The sequence below is a fragment of the Haliotis cracherodii genome, unplaced genomic scaffold (genome assembly GCF_022045235.1).
Source record: "Haliotis cracherodii isolate W230 unplaced genomic scaffold, xgHalCrac1.p SCAF_8, whole genome shotgun sequence".
In the NCBI taxonomy this organism is placed as follows: domain Eukaryota; kingdom Metazoa; phylum Mollusca; class Gastropoda; order Lepetellida; family Haliotidae; genus Haliotis; species Haliotis cracherodii.
In genome coordinates, this window is record NW_027266341.1 from 37,121,620 (window position 1) to 37,134,528 (window position 12,909).

At 41.4% G+C, this 12,909-nt stretch overlaps 1 protein-coding gene across 1 annotated transcript; it reads left to right on the plus strand.

Annotated features, from left to right (window-relative positions):
• Positions 1-6,644: 6,644 nt before the first annotated feature.
• On the plus strand, positions 6,645-12,294 carry LOC139450044 (uncharacterized). The gene is made up of 4 exons (XM_071231677.1): positions 6,645-6,897; positions 9,477-9,576; positions 9,807-9,967; positions 11,105-12,294. Exons 1-4 carry the CDS (start codon positions 6,849-6,851, stop codon positions 11,329-11,331), a joined length of 537 nt encoding a protein of 178 aa, XP_071087778.1. The 5' UTR covers positions 6,645-6,848; the 3' UTR covers positions 11,332-12,294.
• Positions 12,295-12,909: the final 615 nt, after the last annotated feature.

Consider the following 12,909-nt stretch of genomic DNA (forward strand, 5'->3'; position numbering starts at 1 on the left):
ATTAAACATCAAAATGTTTGGAATTCGTTATCATAATGATACAGATGGAAATGTTTTTCAGTCACTTTGTAAAATAACTGAATATTTAGGCGTTTAATAAATTTGATAATGTTACACATTTTGACAGTAAAAAAATATACACACTATAAAAAAAAGCAATGCTCAGGTGAAATATTTACTTTGTGTTGCAAGTCAAAATAGTGTAAACGAAAATCGCAAAATTACCAAGCAAGTGACTTATCAAAATTTCGTCACCATTACCGATGCTACCCGCAAAGGTACCTACATTTCCTTATTATCTCGAAAACTGTATTTCATTTTGTTGATCAATGTGACCATACGCCCTTATTACTACCCATAAAAGTGACTAATGCGCTTACGAACGGCGCAGCAGAGGTCGCGAACTAGTCTAGATTTCTGCTATACATCCGGGTACTCACTGGGAAAAAACAATAACAAAGGCAACAACCAGTCCCTGGGAATTGCGTTAGATCAGTGACCCATTAAGCCTTTTAAAAATTACTTGTATATGTCAGTCAAAGTCATCCGAGAGCCTCCATGGAGTCCAACGGTCAAGATATGACCCGACATCAGGTCCTGACAGTCGAATCCTTGGCTATGTCAAAGGTTGCAGTCAAATTGTTTACTTTCTGTGTTGTAAAGTGTGTGAAATTTGGCCTTTGTCACCGGCGATTAGGGTACTTGGTTTTGGTTGTTTGTTTGTTGTTTAACGCAATATTCCAGCTATATGACAGCGGTCTGTAAATAATCGTGTCTGGACCAGACAATCCAGTGATTGACATCATGAGTATCGATCCACGCAATTGGGATACGATGACATGCATCAACCAAGACAGCGAGCCTGACCACCCGATCCCGTTAGTCGCCCCTTACGACAAGCATAGTCGCTTTTTATGGCAAACATGGGTTGCTGAAGACCTATGCTACCCCGGATATTCACGGATCTCAGGGTACTTGCTACTGATCAAGTTTATAAAGTAGACAGACAAAGATGTGTTTGACTGACTTCAGTCCAATTTGCTAGTCCAGCCTAATTGCCGAGTCTAGTCCTTTGAGCGGATTGCAGACTATCAGTTAGTATCTGAAACGAACATACTTCACAGTTGTTTATATTATCATGATTAAATATAATAAAAGGGAGCCCAGAGTCTATGTTCGTGTTCAGAAACTGTAAGAACCTAGCTATAGACTTGCCAAATATTATAGATTTTCATGGGCTGTATTGGATATAGTGTGTTGTTCGAGGGTCTGAATGACAGACCAAGCGTGTACCAAAAGATGAAGATTAAGAAGATCAGCAATTAAGCTCACGAAAATGTGCACACTTAATTTGAGTAATTATAAATTCTACCAAACTATACATACATGTACACTGATATGTTGACCGGTCGATCAGCATGATCGTTAAAAACCATTAACTCGTTTCTTATGACAAGCATGGTATTCTAATAATAATGCAGCGCTTGTAGCATACATAGCACATGGATGGAGTCATTATATGGAAACCTGTTGTGGACAACACGGTGCAGTAAATGAAAACCTGTCGTGGACAACACGGTGCAGTATATGGACACCTGCCATATACAATATGGTGCAGTATATGGACACCTGCCATGTACAACATGGTGCAGTATATGGACACCTGTCATGTACAACATGGTGCAGTATATGGACACCTGTCATGTACAACATGGTTCAGTATATGGACACCTGTGATATACAACATGGTGCAGTTTATGGACACCTGTCATGTACAACATGGTGCAGTATATGGACACTGGTCATGTACAACATGGTGCAGTATATGGAAACCTGTCATTTACAACATGGTGCAGTATATGGACACTTGTCGTGGACAACACGGTGCAGTATATGGACACCTGCCATGTACGACATGGTGCAGTATATGGACACCTGTCATGTACAACATGGTGCAGTGTATGGACACTTGTCGTGGACAACACGGTGCAGTATATGGACACCTGCCATGTACAACACGGTTCAGTATATGGACACCTGTCATGTACAACACGGTTCAGTATATGGACACCTGCCATGTACAACACGGTTCAGTATATGGACACCTGTCATGTACAACACGGTTCAGTATATGGACACATGCCATGTACAACATGGTGCAGTATATGGACACCTGTCATGTACAACATGGTGCAGTATATGGACACCTGTCATGTACATCATGGTGCAGTATATGGACACCTGTCATGTACAACATGGTGCAGTATATGGACACCTGTCATGTACATCATGGTGCAGTATATGGACACCTGTGATATACAACATGGTACAGTATATGGACACCTGTCATGTACAACATGGTGCAGTATATGGACACCTGTCATGTACAACATGGTGCAGTATATGGACACCTGTCATGTACAACATGGTGCAGTATATGGACACTTGTCGTGGACAACACGGTGCAGTATATGGACACCTGCCATGTACAACATGGTGCAGTGTATGGGCACCTGTCATGTACAACATGGTGCAGTATATGGACACCTGCCATGTACAACATGGTGCAGTATATGGACACTTGTCGTGGACAACATGGTGCAGTATATGGACACCTGTCATGTACAACATGGTGCAGTATATGGACACCTGCCATGTACAACATGGTGCAGTATATGGACACCTGTCATGTACAACATGGTGCAGTATATGGACACCTGTGATATACAACATGGTACAGTATATGGGCACCTGTCATGTACATCATGGTGCAGTATATGGACACCTGCCATGTACATCATGGTGCAGTATATGGACACCTGCCATGTACAACATGGTGCAGTATCTGGACACCTGTCATGTACAACATGGCGCAGTATCTGGACACCTGCCATGTACAATATGGTGCAGTATATGGACACCTGCCATGCACAACATGGCGCAGTATATGGACACCTGTGATATACAACATGGTGCAGTATATGGACACCTGTGATATACAACATGGTACAGTATATGGACACCTGTCATGTACAACATGGTGCAGTATATGGACACCTGTCATGTACATCATGGTGCAGTGTATGGAAACCTGTCATGTTCAACATGGTGCAGTATATGGACACCTGTCATGTACAACATGGTGCAGTGTATGGAAACCTATCATGTAAAACATGGTGCAGTATATGGACACATGTCGTGTATAGTGTATAAATTGGGGTGCATTTCCCTAACACAATTTTGATTTGAGGATATCTGCTGGTATGTATTTGTGTTCACTGAGTAAATCGAACTATCGTTTATCGAGTCCTTTAGGAACACATTTGACGTCAATCTGTCACCAATATGAACGGTTCAGGCAAGGATCGTAGACTCAAAGTTAAAACAGAAGTGAACGAGTGGACATCCACATCATTCTTTAACAATGACGCCACGGTATCAAAACCACGTTCCGTGACATTCAAAGCACTGTATGACATCAACAGTGGTATGTCGCTGCACGTTATCAATTGAGGAAATTCGTAAAATCGAACGTTCTTTATCCATTTGCTAAACAACGTAACATACAAGGTCTAATATTAAAGATTTCTCATTGAAGAACGTTTCATCAATTTTATCATCTATTTTTGGAATTAATTCAAAACGTTGAATGATATTAACTCCTCTATTATGCAAAATTGTTAACACGGGGGGATGTTGGTTGTTTAACGCCGCACCCAGCAATATTACAGCTATCAAAACCGGTGACTGAAGCATCAGCAACCATCCATGTCAGGGAAGCACAGATGCACACTATCAGTCCAGTCGCATATTGAGACACACCGATCCCCATTTGAGTCAGCTCATGATCATACGACAATCAAGGTTTGCCGAGGGCATCTTATGATCCGGAATACATGGCATGACATTCATTCATCTACCTACCTGCATACTTCTAATGAGTTGTGTCCTTGGGTTGTAAGGATTCCCTGGTCGTGTAAGGATTCCTTGGTCGTGTAAGGATTCCCTGGTCATGTAAGGATTCCCTGGTCATGTAAGAATACTCTGGTAGTGTAAGAAAACTGTTCGTGTCTGGATTCCGTGGTCGTGTACGGATTCCATGGTGGTGTTAGGATTCCCTGGTCGTGTAAGAATACTCTGCTCATGTAAGGATTCCCTGGTTGTGTTAGGATTCCCTGGTCCTGTAAGAATACTCTGCTCATGTAAGGATTCCCTGGTCATGTAAGGATTCCTTGATCGTGTAAGAATACGCTGGTCGTGTAAGAATACTTTGCTCATGTAAGAATTCCCTGGTCATGTAAGGATTCCTTGGTCGTGTAAGAATACGCTGGTGGTGTAAGAATACTTTGCTCATGTAAGAATTCCCTGGTCATGTAAGAATTCCCTGGTCATGTAAGGATTCCCTGGTCGTGTGTTTCAATCAAAATGCAACATAAGTCATAATGATCTGCATAAAGTCTTATGTGTATTTATTTTTCTATTTTAGCGTTAATTTTCACATTTTTCACAAGCAAAATAATGATGCACTGTCTACATGACAACAACTTCTGCACAATGTGTGAAAAACCAGAAACGTATAATTGGGGCATAAACATCTTCCTTAAAACCTTGGCCTGCCATCCACTTGGTCGATAAAGCTTCTGGCGTTAAAGCAACGTTAACCTTACACGAACAGTCCTTTCCTACCCAGGTACAAACATCCCCACAGCTGATGGTCGAATATTCAGTAAAATATAGTTTTTAATAGCGTTAGAAATATACACGTTTCTCACACATGCTAATACGGATCGTTTCAGAACAATCTAATAAATATAAAACCACAACGTCTTAAAGAAATGTTCAGTGTTTACATGCATGCCATGTGATGGTAATGCGAGGTATTTCATTTTGTTCTCAAGAATGGATGCGCTCACCATTGTGGTTGAAAGGAAGTCACAGTTCACAAAGCGAACATTAAACAATCGTTGGCAATGAAATCCTCTCTTAATGTTAAATGTTGCACTTCTCAGGAATATCAGTAATGATTGGGGTTTCACATACTTATTTAAACACCTTCATGGAAAAGAATGTCTGTTCTAAAACCTTCGGGTGCACATGGACAAAATCGGATCCATTAAAAATGCAGCATTTTGGGAATGCTCTTTTTCAAAGTTTAGATTCAGTAACTAACAGATACGGGGTAAAAGGAAACAGACGTAAACTGAAGTTAGGTTTGATCTGGTTTAACTACACCCCAGACAGGTTGGACACAGGAACAAGACTTTTTACACATTGAAACTGTGGCGAACCAGATGCCTTGGGTATACTTGACATGACCTTACAGAAGTATCAAATGAAACATACATTGTACATTTATTAGACGAACACTAAACCAATGAACACATTTCTGTAAAATAATAATAACTGTTTTTCTTCAAAAGAACCTTTCATCTTCCGTTGTTTTCATGTGGAATAAAACAAACTTGTCTTGGTTAGTTATAGATTTGCCTCGGCTTTTAGTAGGAAAAAAACATACGTAAAAATATAAATTCCACAATCATGGCGCAGGACAATAAATATATGTGCTTCCTATGTAGAATCTAGCGATGGATGTGTCATATTTAATGTACTTGCCTATGTAGTTTTTACGATGCCACACAATCCCCCATTTATTCTTGATACCTGAGATTAATACAATGTGCCTGCCACTGATCAATACGACAAAGTTTTGTCAACACCCAGCCAGGGTGTTACCACTACAGCTGCTACTGCTGCTTCAAGACAGGGTCGTTCTCATCTATATATGACCGCGACATATCCAATGTGACTTTAACTAAATCAATTACTTCTGAAAACACCATATTTTCACTCCTAAAAAACAGTTTCTGTTACCTCCTTGTTATAAGCTTGTTCGTGAGTCCTGTGGTTAAAGAATTGGCTCGTCACGCTCGTCACGGTTCAATTTGTGAATCTTATTCTCCGGCTGTTATATGGATGTTATATTACTTTTACTCCTAATGCCATTGAATCACTCGGTTTCATTTATGTTTTCCATATTTTGTTTTCCATATTTGTCTTTATCTCTTCCCTTATTGTAAAGAGAATTTCAGTTACAAAACATGTATAGTCCTCCGTCGATTTCAGTAACCAATGGCAATTTTGGCCACAATATGTTGATTATTATTTATTAATAAATATATGTTTTAAAGTTGTGTACATTTGTGTACACTATGTGTCGACGGGTGTAATTGCATGCATGCATGTTTGACAGGAGTTCATGGTGGACTTCATCAAGTAAAGATGGCAACACATGAAGCGTGTTTTATTGGCTGTAGGTACTGGGTTACAGCAACATCTTATCATTTATTGATTTTGAGCATACGCGTGACCTACTATAGGATTCATGTGAAGCTGAAAGAGTTATCAGCCTTACGCTAAAGAATGTCCTGACACTTGTACTTGTAACATATTTATGTTGTCCTGCAGAAATGACGTCGTATATTTACCATTGATGCACAATACAAACCGGAAGGCAGACAATTTATACTCTTAATTCAAGTCGCCATTTCCCATAGATATCCGACTACATCCCCCTGTACATCCGTCAGCTAGCTCGTGGTGACAATGATGTATAAAGACTGTTAAACACACACTTGGTCTCTGGACATCTGGGACAAGAAGTCATATCGCTCACATAGTTAGTAATTCACATACTGAGTAACCAGCAGAGTTAATATTACAGTGTTACTGAACGTACAGAACACGTAGATACCAACGAGGACTTCGTCCAGCCAGGAATCGTTTGGCTACAAGGAATAAGGTTGACGTCACTATCTGTTTGGTGAAGTGTAGTGAGGTGTGTGTTCACGATGTACTTTCTGAAACGTGGATGGATACTTCTCACTCTGACTGCTTTTTGTGAGTATATACATGCTATATGAGTTTTTGGCCATCGGGGAGAACTTACTGCGTTGGAAAACCACTAATATCACTGACACCACCCAACCATCCCACCATCCAACCACCCCACCACCTCAAAACCCAACCACACCACACATGCCCTATATATTGATGCATTTTGAAATACATTACTGAAACCTTAATGTTGAAACAACGTGTCCTGGGATTTTTTCGGGTAATATTGTAGTTTTACAAGCTTCTATGGTTGTAGTAAGTGTACGTGTACCCCAAACGCGGCTCATACACGATAAGGTAGTGTGAGTGATCAGTTGGGTTTAACGCCGCTTGTGGCGTTGTTTCTGTTATAGCACGACGTTTCAGCGTGATGTGGGAGGAACGCCCGAAGTGATGCGGGTTTTAGACGTTTCACAATTTGGTACAACCCACGAATACGACTATGTTGCGAACAAACCTGGAAACATGATTGGGAATTCGAACTCACAATCTGTGTTTCCCCCAACAACTAAGGGACACAACTCTGTACAGTTAATTCCGGCGCCATATGCGACTGGGTCACCCGTGCCCCCATTTAGAGTCTTGATGTGTGTTTACGAGCGTAATGACACCGATGGTCTTGTTTTAAAACTGTTTTAGTGTCACGATGAATTATATTTCAAGCGATGATAGAAATCCTTGGTTAATGTACACTACATGATATCTGCACGTAGGGCATTTAGACACTGTTAAGTATGTCTGCTGACATGTATTTACGTTCACTGCGCATCTCGAATGTCGTGTGTTAGGCTATCGACAAAATGTACGTCGCAGGGGAGAATAATGGAATATAAGTCAAATCGTCCAACAAATAAATTGAACTGATTTATTTTACAACAGGTCACGTATTCTGTACGGCAAACGTGAATGGGAGTAGCGCCGATACGTGCTTACACTATGACGTCACTGCGACATATATAAATCTCGTTTCGTAACGTCATGGCACTGTATGACACCACCAATGCAACGTCGCTGCACGTAAGAAATTGTAGGAAATACGTAACTATGCACGTTTGTATCCATTTGCTACAAAATAAGCACACTAACATAAAGAAAAATGTTTTTTATAGCTGAACATTTGATCCATAACATATTTGAAAAAATAGTGGAGTTAATTTAAACATATGCTATTAATTATACTTTGATGTTAAACTGAAAAGCCGGTGAGTGGTTTCCCTACGAGTCTCTATAGGAAAGTTTGAGTGTGGCAGCAGTAGTTACACTTTGCGCCGAGCACAACAAATGAGTCGCCTTCATATTTCAATTGGAAACTTAGATTAAATCGCCGTGATTTGAAAACTTCTCCTCTCAGAAACAATTAACTACTCTGAATTCAGACAAGCGGACATTCGTGATAATGATAACGTGAACCCATAACAGGAACATATTCACACATGCACGCATTTTTCGAAATAATTGTCATTTAAATTGAGTCACATTCCCTGACGTGGGATGTATACACGGAGATGAATTGCGCAATTGATTTTCGCTCACTTTAACAGCGGAAACTCCGATATGAAACGTCAATGAAATATCTAAATTCATATTTAAACGAGTGCATTGTACATGTATTGTACATTATTTATGGTACCAAATATAAGCATTTGCTTTAACCGGATGCTGTTATAGCTTATGATCCAACGTATGACAATAGCATACTCTGTCAATGACCTGTGTCACTTGGTGCTATCACACCCTGATATAACTGAAATACTGTTTGAAGCGGCATGGCACAATATAGAGTGTCTACCCTGTTTGACCAACACTGTTCAACATTCGACCACCTTCTTGCCTTAGTGGATAGAGTGTCTACCCGGTGAGAAGAAGGTCGGAGGTTCGATCCCCAGCCGCGTCAGACGCAAAGACGTTAAAAGATGGTACTTGTTGTTACCCTTCCTGGCGCTCTACATTAAGGGACTAAAACATGGACTGATTGGCTTGGATTCAGTATACTGTGTCCGGGCGGGGTATTCGTGTTAAACTCCGACATTGTATCTCAGTGTGCTAGCACTATGAAATCGGCATTAGTCCGGACTAGTACAAGCAGCCACACACACATACACATGCTTGCACGTCGCTTATATAAGTGCAATAATCTTGAATGCGACGTTAAACCCCATGTCACCTCTTCTGTTCTACATTGCTTTAACAAAATGTGCGAGGTTTCTTAATTCAGAAGGATTATCAGTACTTGATCATTCATCAAGTTCGATTACTTTTGATTTATTTTGTCTACGAAGATTATCAAAATATGGACACGGTACTATAAAAACGGTATTTATCGGTAACGGTAAATCATTCTTATTAAAATGATTACAAGTTCTGTCTTCGGGTCAATTTTTTCCCATCACCCCTTCTCTATTGCTTATGTGTGGTTAGTGGAGTTTTTCTCAATGATACGAATACTAAGAGATGGCAAATAACATTTTAATTTTCTTTTATGTCAAATAATCTATCAAATAAAACCTGTCGAAAAGTATTTACTGAACCTGTCCATCTGACATACGTCGACAGAATATAAGTTTTGACATTCAATTTTTCAGCCTATGCCTTTGACGTGTGTACCGAGTATGGGGATTTTCATACCAAGACACTGACGTGTCGCGATTTATGCTGTGGGTCACGTTCTTTCAAATATTGTTGGTAAGTATAAAAAAAAATACTGGCGAAAGGCTTTGACAATGTCCGTGTGCGGGGAGGCAATATATCGCAATAAAAGGCGACTTAATTGGATCGGATGGTCAGACTCAGTGATGATAATGACTCTGATAATCGAGACTGAATATCCTCTGGCGTTATATTCATCATACTATCAATCACTGGTTTGTCTGGCCCAGCTTTGGTATAGCTGTACTAATTCGTGTTTCTTCTAGCTCAACTAGACGTCTGTCAGCAAAGAGTATTGGGGTGGTCGTGACTTGTGTTGTATTCGTGATCGCCTTAATTGTCGGAGCACTCTACTGCTGTAGGCTATATCAAGGCCCCCGGGGGCGCGTCGTGACCACCAACCAACAACTAGCCGTCGTACAGACAGGTACTACACATACTCCATCAATAAGTCGTACTTGTGTTGATGAAATGACACATAACAGCTACAGTCGTTATCTTTATTTGACGAAACAAATGGATACTTCCTATCTGGTTTCATCACTGATTTCCAGTGGTCCATTCATATACTATTCACAGCCATTTTGCCCTTTACACCAAATGGAACCTGTTTCGGCGGATAATCAAGACTGGTTATTCTCTTACATTGACCATGTATATTTGCATGGTGTGAAGGTGTTGATTCACAACGTATGTTGTGCTTTTTTCGTTGTGGTTTTCTTTCTGAAAGTCTCTGAGAAAGTCTTTTACTTCTGACATGATCAAACACATAAGTGAGTGAGCGAGTGAGTGAGTATGGTTTTACGCTGCAATATTCCAGCAATATCACGGCGGGGGACACTAAAAATGGGCTTCACACATTGTACCCATCTGGGGAATCGAACCCGGGTGTTCGGCGCGACGAGCGACGGCTTTAACCACTAGGCTACCCCACCGCCCTCAAACACATAAATAATATTGGCAAGAGGGCGATTTTTCTTTAACTTCGAGAGAAATTCTAAGTACTTGTTCTTGTACTTGTACAGGGGGTAGTATTAAAACATGACATGCTTCTTATCATTACGAATTTGGCTGCGCTGTTGTCTTACTATATACCACCTCCGTGGTCTATTGGTGGAGGGTCCGCCCGGAGAGCGGAAGGTCCGGGGTTCGATCCCCGACCGCGTCAGACCAAAAGACGTTAAAAGATGGTACTTGTTGTTACCCTGTCTAGCGGTCGGCATTAAGGGGCTAAAACAAGGACTGGTCGGCTCGGAGTCAGTATACTGTGTCTGAGTGGGATATTCATGTTAAACTGCGGCATGGTATCTCAGTGAGCTAGCACTATAAATCGACATCAGTCCGGACTAGTACAAACAGCCACACATACATACATGTGCATGCACGGTCGCTATATAAGTGCAATAATCTTGGACGCGATGTTAAACCCCATTTCACCTCACCTGTTTTAGTATATGCCTTTAAGGCTGATGCAGAATAACTGACTGCCGTTGCCAATGTGAAGTAATACCCTTACTAGCCTCGCTATAATCAGACTCAAATGTATCCTTTATCCTTTATCCAGGTACAAACCCCACCGGTGCTGCATATAATGCAGGATACATCTACCCACCTCAGCCTGCTCCAGGTACGTACTGCCCCCAACCTGCAGGGACGGAACAACCCCCACCACCCTACTTCCACAGACCAGGGCCAGTCTATGCTCCAACAACAGGAGAAGCATTTTCTCCTTTTACACTCTCTGAAACCAACTCTGAAACCAAAGCCTTGACAACCAGTGGGCAGGTTTAAGACAGCCTGCGGTGGTAGAGAATCACGTAGCTAATAGGCAATAGAGTTTACTACAACATCTGTTGCGTGAAAAGGGGTAAGGTAGCCCGGAGGGCAATCTTCTATGCATGTACAGTCAAACACCGTTGTGTCGAACTTTGATTTGTTAGCATCCTTGTTATTTCGAAGTAAAAGCTTGGTCCCTGCGTATTCATTCTTTATTCACCATTTTCGGTTGTGTCGAACCTCAGATAACTCGAATTATTTACATAGGTCCCTTCAACTTCGACACAGCTGTGCTTGACTGTAATTACATTGGACCTAGTTTCTTCTATAATTACATTGGTCTATTATGTCCCGGAGTTTTATCATCAGCTCAGTAGCATTTGTCAGTCATGTTGAGTCAAATACAAAAACATGTTCGCCCGAGTCACCAAAACCCAATCCACCCACACACCCACACCCACACCCACAACCACATCCAATCCACCCCAACACCCACGCTCACACCCACACCCACACCCATCCACCCCCACGCCCACGCCCACGCCCACGCCCACACCCTACACAATCCACCCCTACCCCCACCGCCACTTGTTCACAGAAGATTAAAACCAAAATTAACATACCATTTTCAGTTTCAACAAATTCAGTAAATGCGATATCGTGTGACTTGATTTCTGGTCCTTCACTTGATTGTCTTCTTCTGAGTTAGTTGTGTATGTTACATACATGTAGGACCAGTCATTGTATCATACCTACGTTTGATTCACACCACGTTTTACGTGATGCGTCAAAACAACCGCACGCAAACATAACGTACGTGTGTGCGTGCGTGCGTGCGTGCGTGCGTGCGTGTGTGTGTGTGTGAGAGAGAGAGAGATAAGTACTTTCGCCGTGCGTCACTTCTTATTGTAACGCAGTTGTGTATCATTATTTCCATTGAATAAGTATTTGATGTTTAAAGATAAATATTTTGCATTTGTTTCGGTCTGTTTTGTCTGTCACTTTGTCCGTAAATGTATGCGACGTGGCATAGGGTATGTTCTAGCAACCACAGACCATTACTCATTGCATAACTAAAGGATCGATGTATGACACAAAGTCAACACCCTGAGAAACACTCGTCCTTATCGTATTGCGGAGATTGGATTGAAAGTCAGACAAATTCTGGATGGTTCAGTATTTGCAGGGACATATTTTTCTAAGTGAGGTCGAGATCTGTTGGTAAGTGCGAGGTAGGATAAAGAACCTTTTTCTGACAACTTGGCCTTTTCATGTCGTAAGTCTTTTACTTCCGACATGATCAAACACATAAGTGAGTGAGTGAGTGAGTATGGATTTATGCTGCAATATTCCAGCAATATCACGGCAGGGGACACCAGAAATGGGCTTCACACATTGTACCCATCTGGGGAATCGAACCCGGGTGTTCGGTGTGACGAGCGATGGCTTTAACCACTAGGCTACCCGACCGCCCTCAAACACATAAGTAATATGGGCAAGAGGACGATTTTCTTTAACTTCGAGAGAAATTCTAAGGGTGAGCAAGTTCGTGACCCAAGAGTCACGATAGGGAAGCATACGCTACGACGATAT

Coding starts and splice junctions, on each gene's coding strand:
- LOC139450044 (XM_071231677.1), top strand. CDS start 6,849: ATGTACTTTCTGAAACGTGGATGGATACTTCTCACTCTGACTGCTTTT. Junction 6,898..9,476: donor TCTCACTCTGACTGCTTTTT/GTGAGTATATAC, acceptor TCAATTTTTCAG/CCTATGCCTTTGACGTGTGT. Junction 9,968..11,104: donor ACTAGCCGTCGTACAGACAG/GTACTACACATA, acceptor TCCTTTATCCAG/GTACAAACCCCACCGGTGCT.